The following is a 21066-nucleotide window of genomic DNA, read 5'->3' on the forward strand; positions in this document are numbered from 1 at the left end:
GATTTATCACTCCCCATTTTATATGGTGTAGTTTATTTTTTTTATAAAAGTACTGTACAGGCCACCCTTTAGGATGATCCAAACCGTCTATTTGATGGGACACGGCGTAAATAGGCTGTGGATCAAAAAACATTTGCCATAGGATGATATGGCATTCCTCTATAGATTGGAGGGGTAGGATTATCCTATGTAGGGCTGCACATGGTTCGGACCGGTTCGGTATAGGGAGTTTTTTTTAACCGAACTAATCACATCGGTTGGGAGAAAATCCAAACCGTAACCAAACCGATCGAAGGGTATAACCGAACCGAACCAAACCGGTTTGGTTCACGGTTTATCCAATAAAAATCCAAATCAAGTAGTTAAATACGTTTATCTATCCAAAAAAAAAAAGGGGTTTATCTATCGAAATCAACCATCAACGGTGTGCAACGAGACCGGCAAGCTCTCTTTCTCTCTCACGAAACAAAAAACGAAGAGACCCCACCCTCTCTCCGGAAAAAAACAGCCCTCCATGACTGTTTAGAAAACATTGACAAAATCCTCGGACGAGGTACACAAGACCTCAGAAGACCTCAAGATGGACCCTCTGAAGAAAACCCTAGTTCAACACGCAGACGATCTCAAGACCCTTCTCAGTGCGGCAATAACTAATTAGGAGTCATGTCTCGATGGTTTCTCCCATGATGCGCTGATAAGAAAGTTAGAATAGTTCTCGAGGAATCTCTGGTTCACGTCGTTCAAATGTGTAGTAATGCGCTCGCCTTGATTTGTAATATGACCAACACCGATATAGCTAATGACCGGTCTATACGTAGGCTCGAAGATAATGTTGAGAGCGAGGAGTTCCCGTCGTGGTTGTCGGCCGCAGACTGGAGACTTTTGCAGTCTTCCACCGTGACACTGAATGTGGTGGTGGCTGCTGACGGAAGTGTGTACTATAAGACGGTGGCCGCCACCGGCGGCACCGAAAAAGAGCAGCAAGAGATATGTGATTCGGATAAAAGCCGTTGTGTATAGGGAGAATGTTGAAGTCCCAAGGAAGAAGACAAATATAATGTTCATGGGGATGGGAGTAGCACCACTATCATCACGGCGAGTAAGAACGTTGTGGATGGAAACACCACGTTCAATTCTGCTCATTCAATTCTGCTACAGTTGGTAAGTGCTTCTTTTCTCTGTCTGTTCCGCTTATTTTCTCCCTTGTTATTAAATTTCTTTTATTTTGACACCCTATTTCAACATAAGTCAAATTTTTATTTTTTACCCATTTCCAAACTATTGATTGGTTTTGCCTCAAAGTAAATTGACTTAGCCCCAAAAATCATCTTAATGGGATGAACCTAATCCTCCCATCATTCGAGGAACAGTAGAGTTCCATGTAGAAACATCTTTTTGATTGTAGGGTTGGTCTCATCCTAGGCAGATTATTTTTAGGGAAATTATATATTTGCCCCTTTTTCTTCCTCTGGACACCCCATTGTGCTGTAAAAAGAGGAGTCATAAATACACAAGAGGTTGACCCAATTAGGGCTGCACATTTAACCGTCTAAACCGATAAACCGAACCGAACCGGGCATTTCGGTTCGGTTCGGTTCGGTTTTTAGTGCCATTGGTTCGGTCGCGGTTTCCGTTATTCATAAACCGATTGGATCGGTTCGGTCACGGTTTGGAAAATTTTTGAACCGGAAAAACCGAACCGAACCGAACCGATGGCATTTTTGCCATTTTTGTTTTATTTATTTAATCATATATATCAGCCCATTTTCTTTACTTGGCACACCCAAATTTAGTACATCTAATATCTATGACTGGAAAGAGGACCAAATGGGTGTCCAAGTAAGTAAAGGGGCGAAAAATACACATATATCAGCCCCTTTTCTTTACTTGGCACACCCAAATCTAGTGTATCTTTGACTGGAAAGAGGACCAAATGGGTGTCCCAACTAAATAAAGGGGCGAAAAATATAAAATATCATGAATTTCACGCTGAAAACTATGCATTGCAGCCCTTTACATTTACACTGTTCATAAATTGTTTGGTTTCCAAGAAGATTTTGATTTTGATTTGTCACATTTGCAGCCGTTTTTGCCTTGTGTTTTGGATTCGGTTAAACCGTGAACCGAACCGAACCGATCCGGTCAAAACCGGTTTGGTTCGGTTTGGTTCTACCCCCCAAACGGTTCGGTTACGGTTTGGAATTCTTCCAAACCGATGGCATCGGTTCGGTTCCAGAAATCCCCCTAAACCGAACCGAACCGAACCGTGTGCAGCCCTAGACCCAATGAAGAAAAGGGTTGAATATATTACCTCCTTAATTTTAAGCAATTTTAATAAGTGGAGTGTACGGTCTTCATCCAAAAATGATATTTCCAACCCCTTTTCCAGGGTTTCGACCCTTTTTGTATGTCTTTTCTTCTGAGGGAGATGATATTTTCACTTCCCTTGAATTACATATGCGCCCCCTTATAATGTGATTTGACGTCAAAAGTGTGTTAAAATTGCCTACTTTTCAAGTCAAATCATGTCATAAGTGGGGCGCATGAGTAATGTAGGGCGGTGAAAATATCATCACCCTTGATCCTAGCCCTCCGATCTAAATAGAAACTACATCTTATGCAACCTCTATAGATTGTAGGGTTGATCATCCTATGGAAATGATTTTTGGGGCACAACCTATTTACATTGTGGCCCATCAAATGAATGGTTTGGATCATTCTATGGAGTTGGTCGTAAAGTAACATTAAGGCCCGTCCACAACATAGGACGATCCAAGCCATCCATGGTTTGGATAATCCTATGGAGTTGGTCGTACAGTAACATCAAGGCCCAATCATAGGCCCCACCGATATTTTTTCAAATTGAAGCGTACCGTCCACAACATAGGATGATCCAAGCCGTCCATGGTTTGGATCATCCTATGGTGTGGTTTGTACAGTAACATTAAGGCCCAATGTAGACCCCACCCATATTTTTGAGAATGAAGTGTACCGTCCAGACCATAGGATGATCCGAGCCGTCCATTTGATGGGCCACAATGTAAATAAGTTGTGCCCCAAAAATCATTTCCGTAGGATGATCACAACCCTACAATCTATAGAGGTCGCATAAGATGTAGTTTCTATTTAGATCGGAGGGCTAGGATCAGCCTATGGAAATAATATTTTGGGACGCAACCTATTTACGTTTATGGCCCATCAAACGGACGGTTTGGATTATCCTATGGTGTGGTATGGGTGGGGCCTACGTTGTTCAAAGATGGGCCCACCATTCCACCAACGGTTTCTGTTGGGCCCACCAACTGTTCCTGTTGTGTGTCAGTGTGTGGAGAGAGAGAGAGAGAGAGAGAGAGAGAGAGAGAGAGAGAGAGACCGGTTACTTATTTCTGTTATCGTTTTCTATTTTAGGAGTCAGAATGACCTCTGCTTTTCACTTTGAAGATTTAATAAAATTAAATGAAACATAGTCAATCAAATGGGATTGCTTTTTAACTAATTTCCATAATAAAATTCTTGTTAGTATGGGACAAAGCATGCAATCACTCCATCAACGACTCCACTAAATGAAAGCCTATGACCCCTCTGTGAGAGAGATGATTTGAATGACCCTAAAATTTAGGAGGAAAAGAGACGTGTACATACATGCTTTGGAGTTAAGAATGCAAGTGGGCGAGCCAGTCCCTGGGCTGAAATTATCTGCCCTACTCTGAGTTTGATATGGGCTCAAAATACAGGATTGTTAGTCCATACTCAGCGAATTTTAGGTCTACTTGATATGGGCTGAAAAACATCCCGTTTATCGCTAAGCCTTAGTAACATTAAAGCATTGCACATACTTGGTTTTTGTTTTCTTAATCGATTTCTCCCATTCCATTCATTAGCTGAAACAATCTTTTAACATTTTAAGTACGGTTCGACAACTATTTTATTGATTCTCAATTTGGAATCAAGAATCAGAATGTATTATTTTGAGCGCTCCTCGCAGCAGAATTGTCACAGGCAAATTCATGTCAAAGAAACATTTTTTTTTCTATTTTCAAGCTGTAGAATGATGTGGATCAAGTGTTGGTTCCACTATGACGCAATAGTCCAATATATTGAAGCCCAATACTTGCTAAACTATTTCAGACCAGGATTATTATTTACTTTAACTTTACCGATAACGTGTATATCACAAGTTCAGTAAATCACAAAACAGTTTATAATAAAAACTTCACAAGTTAGATTCACCTCATGGGCACTAGCCATTGCATTCGCAAAAGAATATCTAACTTACACCATTTCCCTAAAATGTTGGGGCTGAATCAGTAAGAAACTAGTATCTAATGTTTTGTTTGGCAGCCATTGGTAGGGGTGGCCAGAACCGAACCAGAACCGAAGAACCGAACCGGAACCGAACTGTAAAAAAATATTTTTGGTCCGGTTCGGTTCCACTGATGAAGAACCGAACTTATTCGGTTCGGTTCCGGGTCTAATGTTCTCAGTTCGGTTCCGGAACCGAAGAACTGAAATTTGAATATATATATATATATATATATATATATATATATATATATATATATATATATATATATATATATATATATATATATATTTATATTTCTATTATACATATACTTAATAATATAAATTACTTATAATATTAATAAGTAATAGTTAATACTATTCTTATAATAAGAAAGTAACTTATATTATAACTTTAATTAAAAGTTTTTATAAATTATAATTAATAATTAATAATTAGCCATTATAACCGAAGAACCGGACCGGACCGAACATAATCGGTTCGGTCCTACTGTGTACTATGGTTCGGTTCGGTTCTTACGGTTCATGGAACCGAGAACCGAAAAAAAAGAAACCGAGAATCGAGAACCGAACCGGTTGGCCACCCCTAGCCATTGGCATCATTTGGTACCTAAGACATTTAAGTTACACAGGAATGAAAGAACCCTGTGATTCAAAAAATAATGATACATGATACCTCAACCACATACATTAATGATCCTCTCTCTCTCTCTCTCTCTCTCTTCAAATTTGAATTAGAAGTTTAAAAAAAAAAAAATTTGCTAGGGATTTTTAATTTGTATCCTTCATTGATTTGATAATAGTAAGTGAGCAAAAAGTTGCTTTTATTAAAAAGGGTATTCTCGTGAGAAAACTAGGAAACACAGCTGGAGAGGAGCAGTAGAGAGTATAGATCCGCTACAGGCATCTTGATCGTCAAACCTTTCATACGTTGCTCCATGTTATTGAACAAAACAAACTCGGAAGTTAACGATTTCTGTTAAAGAGGGGGGGTTGGATATCCATCAGACGGGGGGAAATGTCACTGCCCTATTCTTTTGATCAGAGCGCTCTCTTGAGATTTTATTTTTTTTTTGGAAAAAATCATGAACAATAATTAATTCTGGGACCTGAAATAGGATAGTAAAAGGAGTTTTTTTTTAGTCCATAGGTGGTTGTATGTGAAATCAAGACCATTTACCTTGCAGAAGATCATTAGGCGATTTAATCATATGGTCTTCATCCTATCTTGATTTCAGACATCCTATTGGCAAGATGGACTAATAAAATCCAGTGTTTAATTAACTTTTATATGTAGACCAGACAATGGCTTGAAGAATGAAAGACTTACGATCATCCATTCATGGGGTTCTCAACGGCAATTGGGTGTCAGTATAAATAGTAGTAGTGTACCAAAATTGGACCAATGGGCATAGTAAACTCATGGAAGAGCCATAATTTATGGGTGGTAATATCATTTCCTATTATTTTTACTAGACTTATATGGGTCACAGAAACAAATTAATGAATATTTTTAAGGAATGGGACATGTATAATGTATTGCACATTGCAGCATATACACCTTGATTGATCCCATCAAAGAGGGCCCACCCTTACGCAACCTATACAGTAGGCCCTGTTATCTGATGTCAATTTAGTTGATTTGCATTGAACCATGACATTTCTGTTGTCCATTCTTCCTGAGCTTATAATATGAGCAATTCCCATTTTTTAAGTGTAGAAAGTTTGTTAAGATTTTTTTTAGTTAACTGCTCCACGCTAAGTTTGTTTTGGTATGAGTAATGGGATTGGACTTGTTCTAGGTTTAAATTCATTCTACAGTAGGAGAAAAGGTGGTTTTCATTTTCTTTCCTACTAGCGTAGTATATCATATATGTTCACTCCTCATTGGTCTATAAGAGGAAATCCTGGGAACGAAGACCCTCAGTTTTCAGACAAATCAAACCTTCTCAATAATGGCTAAGAGAGCCTTCCTTGCACCTTCCCTCCATCCCAACCATAGGGGTATTAACTACTCCACACTAAGTTTGATTTGGGATTGGACTTGTTATAAAAAAAATTAGTGTTCAAGTCCATTATACAAGAAGAGAAAAGATGTTTTTCATCTTTCTGTCCATTAAATTATACCATGGGCGATATAAGCTCATTACTCAGTACTGTCCATCTACAAGAGGAAAACTAGGAAAGGAAGAGCTTTCAGAGAATCATACCTTCCCAATAATGGCAAAAGGAACCTTCCTTGCACTTTCCCCATATCAACCATAGGGGTATTTCCATCATCTAAAAAAATCTCGTCTGACATGATCATCTTCCATTTAATCCCACGCACTTTCTCCTCCCTATTTATGCTCCTTCCTCCTTCCATTCCAATCCAATCCAACAAGCAAGACAAAAAAGAAACCACAAAATTAAACTCGGCAATGCCTTTAACTAGCTCCTTCCTTCTCTCCCTCTCCCTCCTCTTCCTTCAAACGGCACCGTCACCTCACCGTCACCATCCGCCACCCTCTCCACCGCAGGCAGATCGTCACTCTACCCAAAACTCTGCCGCTCAGTTCTCTTGACGTTCAATTATTCGTCAAACCCGTACTACTACGGTCGCTTCAACATCAAGCAGTTCGTCAAACACGCTCAGAAATCAGCTCTCATTCTCTACCACTTCCTGACAAGTAACAATTAGTCCTCCTTACGCCACGTGGATTCCGGAGTTCTCGATGACTGTGGCCAACTTTCGAGCCTCAACGACGCCTACCTGACCACCATATCGGCCGAGCTCGACTCACTCAGTTCACTAACAGTCGACCGGGTGGACCGCGTCCTGACGCCGCTCAGTGCCGTTGTCACCAACCAGCAGACCTGTTTAGACGGTCTGGAAGCATCTAGAAGTAGTGTTTTGAAGGGTGTACTCTATGCTCCTATGTCGAACGCCACCCAACTCTACAACGTCTCCTTAGGGTTGGTCTCTAACATATTACTGTTTCGAAGAAAAGGAAGGGGAAGAAACCGGTTTCTAATGGTCAGGGCTACCGGTTTTCCGTCCTTCACTAAACCTAATGGACGTAGAATTCTAACATTTTAGGTGAGGACACTATTTAATGTAGATATTTACGATAATGCCGCCACAAACATTTTCAAGTGGAGTATCATCATCTCTTTCCATGTTCTGCAGAGGGACGAGTGTCAGGAGGCGGTTTTATTCTTTTCGCCTCACATGAGAGCAAAACTTTCTCAAATCTACAACTAACCCTTTTGATGGCTCTTAATATGAGACACCAGTTTTGATATTTCCACGCTTCCACACTAGTATAGAATTCAGTAGATCTTATCGTACTTGTAGAAGGCGACCTCACATGACCTTAATACCTTATACTATTTCTCTATTTTTGCCTCTAAATTAGATGTAGCATCTACAAATATCATTATGGCGTTTACGGTTGTTCATCAGCCGTCCATGTCCCGGAGTCCCAAGGTGATGTAGTACCTCAAGACCCAAATAATGCTGTAGAGAAATGCCTGCATAGTGGGTCCCACATCTGGGTGATCTGAACCGCCGACTTGATAGCTCATCTCTAGATCTTTCATAGCTCCAAGATCACAGCCATTGTTGCATGTTAGAGTTGTGTGATTGGCGTGATCTGTGGGCCATAAGAGATCCAATTAAAGCAAGGCATATCAGATGGATTGTCCGGATCAAAAGGGGAAATCATATGTTCACTAATGGTCGTGTCTCATTATATTTCAGTGAGGTCGCACCACACACAAGCAGTCCTCCGATCGAAATGATACAAAGTAGGAAAAATGCTAGCGTCACTTGCACAAAGTGAGAAATGGCACTTTTGACCCCCATTGGAGACAAAAGTGGGGACGATGCAGGACCACATGACTCCTATAACAAGATTCAATCCCAACATTTGGACCGATTCAGAGGAAATGAGATGGCAATTTCCATTTATTATTGGCCCTAGGATATAATATGATGCATTTAATTACATTTATGGCCATTAAATCCCTACCATTTGATTGATTGCCACTTGTAAATTTGATCTGAAGAGGAATGATTTAGTAAACATTTGTGATAAGTAGACACCACCGCATGTAAGCTTCAGGGCGTACTAAAGGTTCCTAAACAAGGGAAATGATTTATAAATGCGCCCTTTTTAATCACTTGGGACACTCAGCTAGTGTGTATCTATGATTGGAAAGGGGCTGATGTACTTCACATCTGAAGGAATGAAGTGACATGATTGCCACGTACAATGTAGCTGGGTGTCCCAAGTGATGAAACATGCGCATTTATCATTTCCCCTAAACAATTGATGGTCTCTTATCTAATTTCTAAGAGGAATGCTACGTGCAGATCTCACGTTTGCCTCTAGCATTCCTCTTCTTAATATGAACTAAGTGTAAACAATCATTAATTTCGTATTAATTAATTTCTAATTAGAACACACTATATTGCGGAGCCTTTCCAAATGGTTGACGAAATCTCATCGAAGTGGGCGGTAAAGGGGTTCTAGTGAGCGCACAGTAACTGTAGACACGGACGGGAGCGGCAATTTCACGAATATAAGAGATGCAGTTGCATTTGCCAGTAACTGTAGACACGGATGGGAGCGGCAATTTCACGAATATAAGAGATGCAGTTGCATTTGCCCCAAATAATTCTATGATCGAAGGTGGATATTTCGTCATATATGTGAAAGGAGGAGTCTATGAAGAGTACGTTCAGATTTCAAAAAATAAGAAGAATTTGATGCTAATTGGAGATGGGATTAACAAAACAGTCATAACTGGAAATCAAAGGGTCATGGCTGGCTGGACCACCTTCAACTTAGCAACCTTTGGTGAGTTCTTTTCTCCTCCAAAAGACAACATTATAGATAACGAAACTATTAGTTTCTTACATGTTTAAATTTCCTTCCGAATGCAGCTGTTGTTGGAGAGCGGTTCATAGCCGTTAATATAACTTTCAAGACACGGCGGGACCAGAGAAACATCAGGCAGTGGCCGTGAGGAACAATGCGGACCTCTCAACTTTCTATCGCTGTAGCTTTGAAGGTTACCAAGATACTCTATACGAGCACTCCTTCAGACAGTTTTAAAGAGAATGTGACATAAATGGTATTGTAGATTTCATCTTTGGTAACGCAGCTTCCGTCTTCTGGACCTGCAATCTCTTGACTAGAAAACCCATGCACGGCCAGAAAAATGCCTTCACGGCTTAGGGACAAACTGACCCAAATTAAACCACTGAGATTTCTATCCATAATTGCACGGTTCAATCCGCGTCGGACTTGGTAGAGGAATTGAATTCCACTAAAAACTATCTGGATCGACCATGGAAAGAGTACTCTCGGACTGTATACATGCAATCGTTTATTGATAGCCTGATTGAGCCTTTTGGATGGTTGGAATGGAATGTGAGCTTCGGATTGAGTACCTTATACTACGGTGAGTTCGAAAATTATGGTCCGGGAGCCAACACAACCAACAGAGTTCAATGGCGTGGTTATAGCTTGATGAATGCTTCACAAGCCTTCAATTTTACTGTTTTTAATCTCACCATGGGAGATACTTGGTTACCTTCAACAGCCATACCCTTTTTTGAAGGATTATTGTAGTGGAAGGTTTTAAATTATTTGTAAATGGTTATAAAATTTCTCCCATTAAAGCCGTTGTTCACAAGCCGTTGTTCTGCCGAATTTTTTAAAGAATCTGAAGCTCCATCGTCCCAATCGCACCGTTGTTCTGCAGAATTTTTGAAGAACGCGAAGCTCTATCGTCAGGATAGCGCCGTTGTTCTGCCGAATTTTTCGGAGAACGCAAGCTACACATCCAATTAGCGCCGTTACGCCGCCGAAATTTCAGAAGGCATCCTCACTCCTTTGGTAAAATTACATTTATTTTCTGGCTTTCTGTATTTCCGTTATAAAATCCGGTATATGGTAGTTATGGGATCTAGGGCTCCTCTTGCCCTGGGTCTTGTAATGTAAATCCCTTACCTCTCTTTGTAAATAAGACTATGTTTCCTCTCCTTACCCCGCCACTCTGTCTCCGGCCCTACCATAGACAAAAGAGACAGAGACGAGAGCCCTGGTGGTCCAACGACGTTAGACAAATTGAGGGAATAAGAAACTCACTGTGTTCTTTCCTTTATGTCTAGTAATTTTCGTTTATTTTAGTTATCCTTATTGAGATTACACTGCGAGATCCTCCTGGGACTCGAAACACCCACTGTTTATATAATTTCAATCAGGATAACACCCAAACCGATTTCCCCTCTTCTTTTTTTTGTAAATCCACTTGATTTATGTATATGAATTAAACCTAATCGTGATAAAGGATAAAAAGTGAAGATTTCTAATAAAATTCTTCAAAAATGCCAAATCAAGTCAAGAGACCGAGGTTACCTGGGCATGAGGGATGCCTAACACCTTCCTCGAATGTAACCATAACCTTTACTCAGATTTCTGTAAAAACCAAACATTAACAAACAGAATAAAATTACGGGTTCTAGACCCCAAACCTAGAGTACTCTCATGATATAAACCAAAACACTGTGAATCACCAATGGAGAAGTTTCTCTAATGAAGTGGGAACTGCAATTATTAGAAGAGGGGTGTGAGGGTATTATTGGCTTCACAATCATCATTTGTTCTCTAATCATTATAGATGCAGTGAAAATTACTTCACTTATTAACACAAGTCTCATGTTGAGCAGAGATAAGAGATTCCATCTTTATCTATTTCTACAATTACTCCTCAACTAGCTTTTTAAGTTTATTCCAAATGAATGCTTTGGATCCCCGAAAAATATGGGGCCACATGTGTTTTTGAGCTATAGCTTAGATAAGCTATAGCTTAGGAACACTTTCCTCTTTATATAAACACATCAGGACTCTTTGTAATTGAGCAAAGCAATCAAGATTAGTAAAATCTTAAATCTATCAGATCACATCCATCAAATCCAGGCTTGCAAACATCAACATTTAAACTTTTCCTGGCTTTGCTGTCTACAGTCTACACTATTGGTCGGCTAGGCTAGCTACTCTTGGTTTTTCCTATTTTGAGAACAGGTGTGATACAATTGTACTTAAAATTAAACATAAATTTGAGTCTAATAATCGGTTTTGGACCGACAATCAGTTCTCAAAATCCAAAACAAACAGGTCATGAGTGTAATTTTTTACTCTAATAATCAATTTTGGACACAATTGGCTGTCAAAATCTATAACAGAAAGGAGGCAAATGTGAAGGGCCAATTTTGTTGCAATTCTAGCTGCGTCTTTCAATGAGTCAATGTTGGTCTCAAGAACCACGCTTTTTTGTCTGGAAGATAGGGGTGTAAACGAGCTGAGCCGAGCTTGGCCAGGCTCGGCTCGGCTCGTTAAGCTCAAATGCTCTGCTCGGCTCGGGCTCGGCCAGGCCCGCGAGCTTTATCGAGCTTGGGTTTATCAAGCTTGCGTTATAAAGTTTCGCACAAATAGCAAATGTCGCTAGCATATGAAAAAAAAGTAATCATTACAGACCAAAAGTAAATTAGCTGAATTTATAAAGTTTAAAATGAAAAATTATCAAAAAAAGACAGTAAGTTATGACAATTAAGAAAAAAATACCAAAAAAGTTACATGACAATTACGGGAAAAAATAAATTTCGAATTTTCACAGCCGTTTGATACCCTCAGTTTGCAGATGATGTTGACATGACATTCGGTACGTTTTTGCAGATGATGTTGAAATGACGAGCCTTAACGAGCCGAGCCGAGCCTGGCCTAACTCGGGCTCGGCTCGTTAAGCTTAACGAGCCGGCTCGGCTCGGCTCGTTAAGGATTCGAGCCGAGCTCGAGCGAGCTTCCGAGCCCGAGCCAAAATTGACACCCTTACTGGAAGAGTAAAAAATTTCGAAAGATACGAGTTGACTCAGCTGATCAACTCGCTTATTGTTTCTTCTTCTTGGAAGAAAGTAGTGGGCAAGTAGCACGGTAGCCTCGTCTTACCGGGGAAAATCATTATGGAGACGTAAAAAATGAATAAAAACTAAAAAGCTCTTGCTGTCTGAATACACGGTTTTGAAAATTTCAAACCCGTGTGACTGAGACTCGTGCCAAGAATCGGTGAGCCCAGCTCCTTGTTGGCTGGCCACTGTCTTTCAGTAAAAACAGACACAGCCTGTACTACATGCTATTTACAGAAATGCCACAACTTCTAAAAATTCAAAACAACTCTATGGAAGGGGCATTTGGAAGTTTCCGGAAGAGGGCTTTAAAAAGGGATAGTGGCATTTTGGAAGTTTTCTTAACTTCGGCGGTGCAAATTGTGGTGTGGACAAATGGTAGTTCTTTGGAAAGCTTCGTCGCCACCTAATTGTTGTTTTCAAACTACAGCGGCAGAACCTAAACTATTCTAGAAACAATTATGCCACCTCCGATGATCTCAATGGTCAAAACTACAGCGGCAAAACCTCAACCATTCCCCACTAATATCTCAATGGGCTTAGTTTGCCAAGGGCATTTCCGTCATTTGCTCTATATTAAGCCAGCAAGAATAACTTAGGATATTAACTTGCTCATTAACCTGTGTGTCGTTTATGCATAGTTCTTAATTTCTTATATTAGTAGTGGGTTTTAGAGTGAGAGGAAGCGAACAAATCACTGTATGCAACATGGCACATGGAGTGTGAAAAAAGCCAAAAAAAAAAGGAACGAAATAAAGCAAAGTTTTTTTTTAACGTCGGAAGAGGCTTTTTTTTAATACTTTGGACAGCCCCTCCTAGTGTATTTAAGACTACTCTTTTAGTCTTTTACACTGGAAGGGGCTGTCCTAAGATAAAGAAAGGGACTAATATTATCACTTCCCTTTATTTTAACCAAGAGTTCAATCGATAAGATGTAATAAAGAAGGCATCAAAGCGTGTCTTCTTCCCCTATAAAACTCCACACAGAGAGAGCAGCTCTGGAAAAACACATAGAAAAAAAATGGATTCAATCAATTCCTTCAAAGGATATGGAAAGGTAAACGAGATGGAAGAGAAAGCATATCGAAAGAAATCCCGAAAAAGGTACACGATCATCGGCCTCTCTGCAATCTTTTTAATTGTCATCGTCGTTGGAGCTGTGTTCGGGCCTAAGCTACTTAAGAAGAAAAACAATTCTAGCCCAAACTCCCCTACAAGAGTCCCTGTGGATTCAATCAAGGTCGTATGCAGCGTAACCCAGTACAAGGATTCGTGTTTCTCGAGCCTCTCTTCAATGAAGAGCTCTAACACGGCCGACCCAGAAGAGCTTTTCAAGCTTTCCCTCCAGGTAGCCATGGACGAGCTCTCCAAGTTCTCGTCTTTTCCGGCCATTTTCGCTGGAAAAGTTAACAATGATACGGTCAAGGCTGCGCTTAACGTTTGCCAGGATCTCTTCTTAAATGCGATTGATCAGTTTAACACGTCTATCTCGTCGATGCAGCCGATCAACGGTGATAAGTTGCTTTCTCTGCCAAAGATCGACGATCTGAAAACATGGCTTAGCGCTGCGGTTACCGATCAGGAGACGTGCCTTGATGGAATCGGAGACGTCTCGACCGAGTTACGAGTCGAGTTGTCGTCGGCTATGAAGAATTCGACTGAGTTCGCGAGCAATAGTCTCGCGATCGCGACCAAGATTCTCACCATTCTACAACAATTCGATATTCCAATACATAGGAAGTTGTTGAGTCATGAATTCCCCATCTGGGTTTCGAAGAAGGACCGGAGATTGCTTCAGGAAGAGACCCCAATTGCCAATGCAACTGTGGCAAAGAACGGGACCGGAACTTTCAGGACGATTCAAGACGCGGTGGATTCAGTGCCTAAGAAGAGTAAAGAGAGGTTCGTAATCTACGTGAAGGAGGGCGAATATGTGGAGAAAGTAGTGGTAGATAAGGCGCATTGGAACGTGATGTTGGTAGGAGATGGGCAGAATAAGACGATCATCTCCGGGAGCTTGAATTTCATCGACGGGACACCCACCTTTGCTACTGCAACTTTCAGTAAGTCTCATTAAGACTCGTCTCTTGCTACAAGAAGCCTAGTTTGGGCGCACCCACCTGACACTAGTGTGATACAACTCTCTATTTTGTTATTGGAGATTTTATCTGGTGTAAGCCCTTACAGTCCGTATTTTTTTTTCAAAAAGTACTGTACGTACCACACTATCCAGACCGTACATGTGATGGGCCACAATTAATGTAAATAGGTTGTGCCCAAAAAATCATTTCTATAGGATGATCCCATCCCTCCGATCTATATAGGAACTGCATATACCTATATCGATCGGAGGGCTATGATCATCCTATCGAAATGACTTTTGGGGAACAACTTATTCACGTTGTGTTCTATCACATGGACGGTTTGGATCATCCTATGATGTGCTCCGTACAGTACTTTTTAAAAAATACGGGACTATAAGGGCTTACACCATATAAAAACTCGTCCATGCATAACCAGAAAATCCAACTTACTCTATGATCCCAACCATTTGAATAATGGGGTTTGAATGGATGGTTAGGTACATTTTTTTTTTTTTTGTTAATAATTAAATAGAGCGATTTTCACGTTAATGCCATTTGAAAGCTGTCTAGGCACCCTCCGATGCTAAGTGGGCCCAGGTGAAGCATTTATGTTTTTATGCTATGTTAAGTGTTCTCGTGGTAGTAACACCACCACCTTCTTTAATTAGGATTTTATTATTGATAGCGGAACCACAATTAGGTAGAGCACGTTGTAGACCTGACAAAAGTGCTATTCCATGTGCTTCTGGTCCCATCCATCACACAGATGCCTCTCTGCTCTCTGTTTCTTGCACATTAGCTGAGGCAGAGTTGTCCCAGATGTCTGTCCTTATCTTATTTACCTCTGGATACTGATATTGGCACTCCAATGTTTTGATAACGGGCTGAACTCAACCTGTCGATTCTCTTTTAGTTGGGAATCGACCGGTTAGAATTAGGCACAATAATTCAATGTGGGGTGCTATTGGGTGCTATTGGTCTATCTCGGTTAGAATTAGGCTCAACTATTCAAGGTGCGGTTATTGGGTGCGGCCGCAAAACACTGTGTGATAATGTCACAAAAGCAATGGGAAACGGTGACCTTGCAGCTCCCTATTGGGGTTTGTTACCTTCAATGACGGAAGAAATTGTGAGAGTAGATGAATAAGACAAAATCTGCTGAAAAATGAGGCTGTGTGGCTGTTCTCAATTTCTCATGCAAAATCCCTCTCCAAGAATTTGATAGAATATTAGGAAAGCTTTATGAGAAGAACTTTTTTGGACTGGCACAATATATTCCAATCTTTGTTGGGGAACTGAATAAATGCACCCAAAAATATCCCTTCAATCACGCAAGAAAATATGATACTAGTTTCTTTTAAGATTTCTTAGACGGTTCAGATTTTTCAAAATTAACTAGGCAGCCCACACCATAGGATGATCCAAACCGTCCATTTGATGGGCTACAATGTAAAATAATAGCTCTCTTCAATTTTATGAGTAATAAAAAAGAGCTCATTTTATTGTCTCTCAACCTTTATTCTTGTTTTAATCTCCAGCTGCTGTTGGGAGGAATTTCATGGCAAGAGACATTGGGTTCAGGAACACAGCCGGGCCAGAAAAGCACCAAGCCGTGGCCGTCCGGTCGGGTTCAGACCACTCCGTCTTCTACAGGTGCACCTTCGACGCTTACCAGGACACCCTCTATACACACTCCCTCCGTCAATTCTACCGAGACTGTACCATCACTGGAACCATTGATTTCATCTTCGGCAATGCTGCTGTAGTCTTCCAAGGCTGTATAATCCAGCCCAGACAGCCATTAAAGAACCAACAAAATACAATCACTGCACAAGGAAAGACTGACCCGAATCAGAACACGGGGATCTCGATCCAACGGTGCCAGATAACGCAACCCGCGAATCTGACGGCTAAGACATACCTCGGTAGGCCTTGGAAGCCCTACTCGACAACGGTAGTGATGCAATCCACGATTGGAGGGTTCATCCACCCTGCTGGATGGTTGTCTTGGGACGGTGTTACTACACCCCCAAAGACGATATTCTATGGAGAGTATCGAAACACCGGGCCAGGTTCGAACGTTACGAAGCGGGTTGATTGGGCTGGGTATAAGCCCGCGATTTCTGACAATCAAGCTGGGAAGTTCACGGTGGATTCTTTTATCCAGGGGACCGAATGGTTGCCGGAAACTGGAGTGATATTCGGTGCAAGCTTGTGATCTTGTATCATTAGAGATGGGAAAGAGATTTGTCTGTGTTGAGTTTATTATTGTAATTAAATTCATTTCTATACTATTATGTTAAATTTATTTCAGTGTTGTATGCAAAAGTGTAGAAAAAACACTGCAATTTATCGATCTAGAGTCTAGAGATACATTGGCACTGCTTTTTGCCTTTGATAACTAAATTGCAGAGTTTTTATATGGAGTAAGCCCTTATGGTCCCATATTTTTCAAAAGTACTGCTTACACCATAGGATGGTCCAGACCGTCCATTTGATGGCCCACAATGTAAATAGGCTGCGCCATGAAAATCATTTCTATAGGACGATCACAACCCTCCGATCTATAGAATTTTCCCTAATATTCAGTTCCTCTGTAGATTGGACGGCTAGATATTCAATTCCTCTATGGATCATCGTATGGTGTAAGCCATACAATACTTTTTGAAAAATATAGGACTATAAGGGCTTACACCATATAAAATCTCCTAATTACAAATCTAGTGCAGGAAAATTAATGAACAAGTTTGAAAATCAAGGTGTCTCCAGGTGGGGTTCCGTTTCTATGGGTGCACCGACCCAACCCGGTCTGAGTTGCACCCCAGGTTTGGAATAAATTTCATAGCTATTGTTCTGGGTTTGTGTTGAATGTTTTTTGCCCACAGCCAGCTGGCCAAAGACCCCGGTTTTTAAAGTTGCGGGTTCGAGTTTAAGGTTTAGCCCTATCATATGGGGGCCAAGTAAAAGGATTGGATTTGGTCAGAAGGCATTCTTGCAACCCATATGCCGCCGTGGTAATAAAAATACCACCAGCATTTGTTTTATACACGAAGAAAACCTCAATTAATGAGATTTTATATGATTTGTGGGTCACATATCAATTCATTCAGCCGTCCGTTTTACACCAAGTGTATCGGATGGTTAAGATCCTCATATGGAGAAGATTTTTGACCAATCTACGGTGGGGACTAGTAATAAATGGTACAGATTCTCTAAAAAAGTGGGCCACATTATACTCAAGGACATAGTTTCCAATCTCTTCTAGAAATGTTATTGTCAACACGTCTAACCCAATGCAAATTGATGAATAATTTATAAAGATAAGATGCATAAAATAAGTCATATAGGTCTTGTCTTCTTCACCATAAAATTTCAGACAGAACCTCTTTACCTTTCTTCTACCTGCAATTCTCCTCCATTAACACAAAAAAAATGGATCCATTCAACTCCTTAAAGGGCTACGGAAAAGTAAACGAGATGGAAAAGCACACCGATCCCCGGAAATATCAAAGAAAATCCTCTATTATCAAAGTCTTTGTAATCCTCTTACTCGTCTTTGTCCTCGTCGGAGCCATCGTTGGAACTGCCGTAGAATGGAAGAAAAACAATTCTAACAGGAACCCAGCTTCAACGGCCGCAGTCGACTCGATCAATACCGTATGTAACGTGACGCAGTACAAGGATGCCTGCATCTCCTCAATGAAGAATTCCAACATAACAGACCCAGAACAATTGTTCAAGCTCTCGTTGCAGGTCGCGATCGACGAGGTGTCGAAGTCCTCGTCGTTGCCAGCCACGCTTGGATCGAAATCCAACGATGAGAGTGTCCAGGTCGCGCTCAGCGATTGCCAGGATCTTTTCCAAGACGCGATCGATCGGCTTAATATGTCGCTCTCCTCGTCGATGCAGCTGTCTCAGTTGAAGGTCGACGATCTGAAGACGTGGCTCAGCGCTGCCCTCACGGATCAGGAGACGTGTCTCGATGGGCTGGGAGAGGTCTCTACTGAGTTACGAGATCAGATGTCGTTGGCTATCAAGAATTCAACACAATTCACGTCCAACAGTTTGGCTATCGCGAACAAGATTTTCGACATTCTTAAACGTCTTGACATTCCAATCCATAGGAAGTTGCTGGGTCTTGAATTCCCCATCTGGGTATCGGAGAAGGACAGGAAATTGCTTCAGAAAATGCTCCCAAGTGCCTAATGAAGGATGTATCATAAACTGTAATCATCTGTGCATTCTATTGATGGATTGGTTGCTTCTAAACATAGTTGAGGCTTTGAGGGTACACATCTCCGTCAGAACAACAGCCTGTTCGTGTATTCCTTCTTCTCTCTGTTACAGAACTCCTCGATTGAGGATCCCATCTATGTAAAGATTGTATCCTGTTATACAAAAAATCTTTTTTCCCTTATCCTCTAATATGCTTTTTGGTGAAATCACCTCATTTTGTGGAATGTGGTATTGTTAGCGGTAGTGCGTTTTATGTAAAGAGAGGAATGAGAGGGTGTTTAGAGGATTTGTGAAATCCCCCAATTTCTGTACATAAAGGTCATTGCGCTTAGAATTGCTTGGGTCAGAGCCTCACCTAGTTTTCTATTTATTTCAGCTCATGAACTATTGCTAGTATAGGAGCCTTCTAGCATCGGATTCCTAAAGTTGAACTTTGCTATGGAAAACTCATGACCGGCAATGATAGGTGCCGTCCTAAGAGATGAAGAAGGAAATACTGTATGGGCTTTTTTGGGCGCCATTGGAATCGTTGATTCTAACGAGGCGGAGATGGGGGCAATTCACCAAGGAATAAGGATATTAGAGAAAGATTGAGTAGACAGTAATAATGAAGGGCAATTCTTTAAATGTGATAAAGTGGTTAGAGGGTAAAGCATCTCATTCGTGAAGGTTTGCCCAAGGATTGATGAAATATCCGATTGAGTGTGAGGCTCTGATATTTCATATCATCATGTAAGGAGATCGGCAAACTCGGAGCAGATAGGCTAGCAAAGAATGGTTGCTCGAGGTCGGCTTTGGAAGTCTTCAATTTCCTTCCCACTTGATGTGTTTTCTTGGAGTGGCTTTGTGATTTTTTCTTGTATTGCATCAATCTTTTCTCGTCTGCATTTATTTTCCCTTTAATATAAATCTTTGCCATTCAAAAAAGAATATGCTTCTTAGTGCCGCCGTCAGGAATACACTCAGAATGATCTTGGCACAAGGGTAGAACTCACCTTAAAAGCTAGCCATAGGGGAGAGGGTGCTCAAGTCCTTATAAGCCCTTCCCACGTCTATTCACTTTTCGATGCGTTATCTTTGCTTTCTCGTTGAAGGTAACCAGGGTTACTTGATACCAATTGATGGGAACCAGGTAGAACTCACGCTTAAAAACTAGCCATTGAGGAGAGGGTGCTCAAGTCCTTATAAGCCCTTCCCACATCTATTCACTTTTCAATGCGCTATCTTTGCTTTCTCGTTGAAGGTAACCAGACCAATTGAGGGGAACCAGGTAGAATTCACCCTTAAAAACTAGCCAGGGGAGGGCGCCCCAAGCCCTTATAAGCCCCACATTCACTCACTTTTCAGATGCCCCAAACCCTTATAAGCCCCACATTCATTCACTTTTCGGATGTTGGAACTCTGCTTTCATGTAGAACCCCAGCACAACTAGTGCTTGCGGTGTGTCTTCTGGCATGAACGGTATGTTGAACTTATTCCAGCTAGCATCGCGTGAGTTGTGTTGGGACCTGAGTAGAACTTACCCATAACATGTAAAATCTAGTCTTTAAGGAGAGGGTCAGAGGGGTGCCCAAGTCTTTATAAATTACAACCCCTTCCACATCCTTTCACTTTTGCCGCTTGAACACTAATTAATGTACATGTCGAGTAAATTATTTGTTATCAACTATGCCCTCTCTATAAATCCTAGTGCTACACTTGTTGCTATATGATGGGGTCCGGACTCAGCACTGAGGGAATCCGGACTCAGCACTGAGGGGTCCGAACTCAGCATTCAATTGGCTGCTGACACGTGGCCCTCACAAGGACCGTTGGAAGGCCAACACCTGTCCCCACTAGGAGTGGCACCTGGACCAATCAGGGACTTCCACCTGCCCTCCTTAGGTATGAGACCTGGTCCATACAGAGCCCACCACCTGTCTTGGACAGGTGGCTCAGAATTACCACCTGTCCTAGACAGGTGGCTCAGAATCATTATAAATAGCCTTCACTTGTACTAAGGTGAGGGTCCTGAAATCTGAGAACCAAAACTCTAAGCTTTTGCTCTGACATTGCTCTGCACTCCTGCTCATACTGACTTGAGTGTCGAAGCGCCCGTCCGGAGTATCACTCCGGGTTGGTCCTCTGACCCTTTTCTTTCTTGTCCGGACCCTTGTGCAGCGCAGGACTCAACCAGCCCTTCAGTCGTGGCTTGTTAGCTCGGACCATCCAGCCCTACCATAACCTGTTACCGATTTTAGGCCTAACAGATTTGGCGCCATCCGTGGGACGGCCGCAACAAAAAGCTGTTCGACATCTTATTTAAGAAACAATGGTAGGACAGACCGGCAAGCGAGCACCTCCGACTTCTCGGGCTACTCGGGCTACGGCCCCCCGCGAAGGACGAAGTGAGCGACTGGCCTCGCAGGTAGAGGTCGGGGTGGCCGTGGAGCGGACGTCGCCCCACTCGGACCGTCCAGACCCTACCCCGACCCCAAGGGAGATGCG

At 41.6% G+C, this 21066-nt stretch overlaps 1 protein-coding gene and 2 pseudogenes across 2 annotated transcripts; all 3 read left to right on the forward strand.

Moving 5' to 3' along the window:
• Nucleotides 1-6725: 6725 nt before the first annotated feature.
• LOC143880855 (pectinesterase-like) lies at nucleotides 6726-9958 on the forward strand (annotated as a pseudogene). The gene is made up of 4 exons (XR_013251801.1): nucleotides 6726-7370; nucleotides 8784-8821; nucleotides 8885-9149; nucleotides 9236-9958. The product of XR_013251801.1 is annotated as a pectinesterase-like (transcript).
• A 3250-nt stretch (nucleotides 9959-13208) lies between these two features.
• Nucleotides 13209-16699, forward strand: LOC143881592 (pectinesterase 3-like). The gene is made up of 2 exons (XM_077384768.1): nucleotides 13209-14322; nucleotides 15882-16699. Exons 1-2 carry the CDS (start codon nucleotides 13281-13283, stop codon nucleotides 16559-16561), a joined length of 1722 nt encoding a protein of 573 aa, XP_077240883.1. The 5' UTR covers nucleotides 13209-13280; the 3' UTR covers nucleotides 16562-16699.
• Nucleotides 16700-17676: 977 nt separating this feature from the next.
• LOC143881593 (pectinesterase 1 pseudogene) lies at nucleotides 17677-18768 on the forward strand (annotated as a pseudogene).
• Nucleotides 18769-21066: the final 2298 nt, after the last annotated feature.

The sequence above is a fragment of the Tasmannia lanceolata genome, unplaced genomic scaffold (genome assembly GCF_043159265.1).
Source record: "Tasmannia lanceolata isolate RefF3 unplaced genomic scaffold, GAP_Taslan_0.1 ptg000007l, whole genome shotgun sequence".
NCBI lineage: Eukaryota > Viridiplantae > Streptophyta > Magnoliopsida > Canellales > Winteraceae > Tasmannia > Tasmannia lanceolata.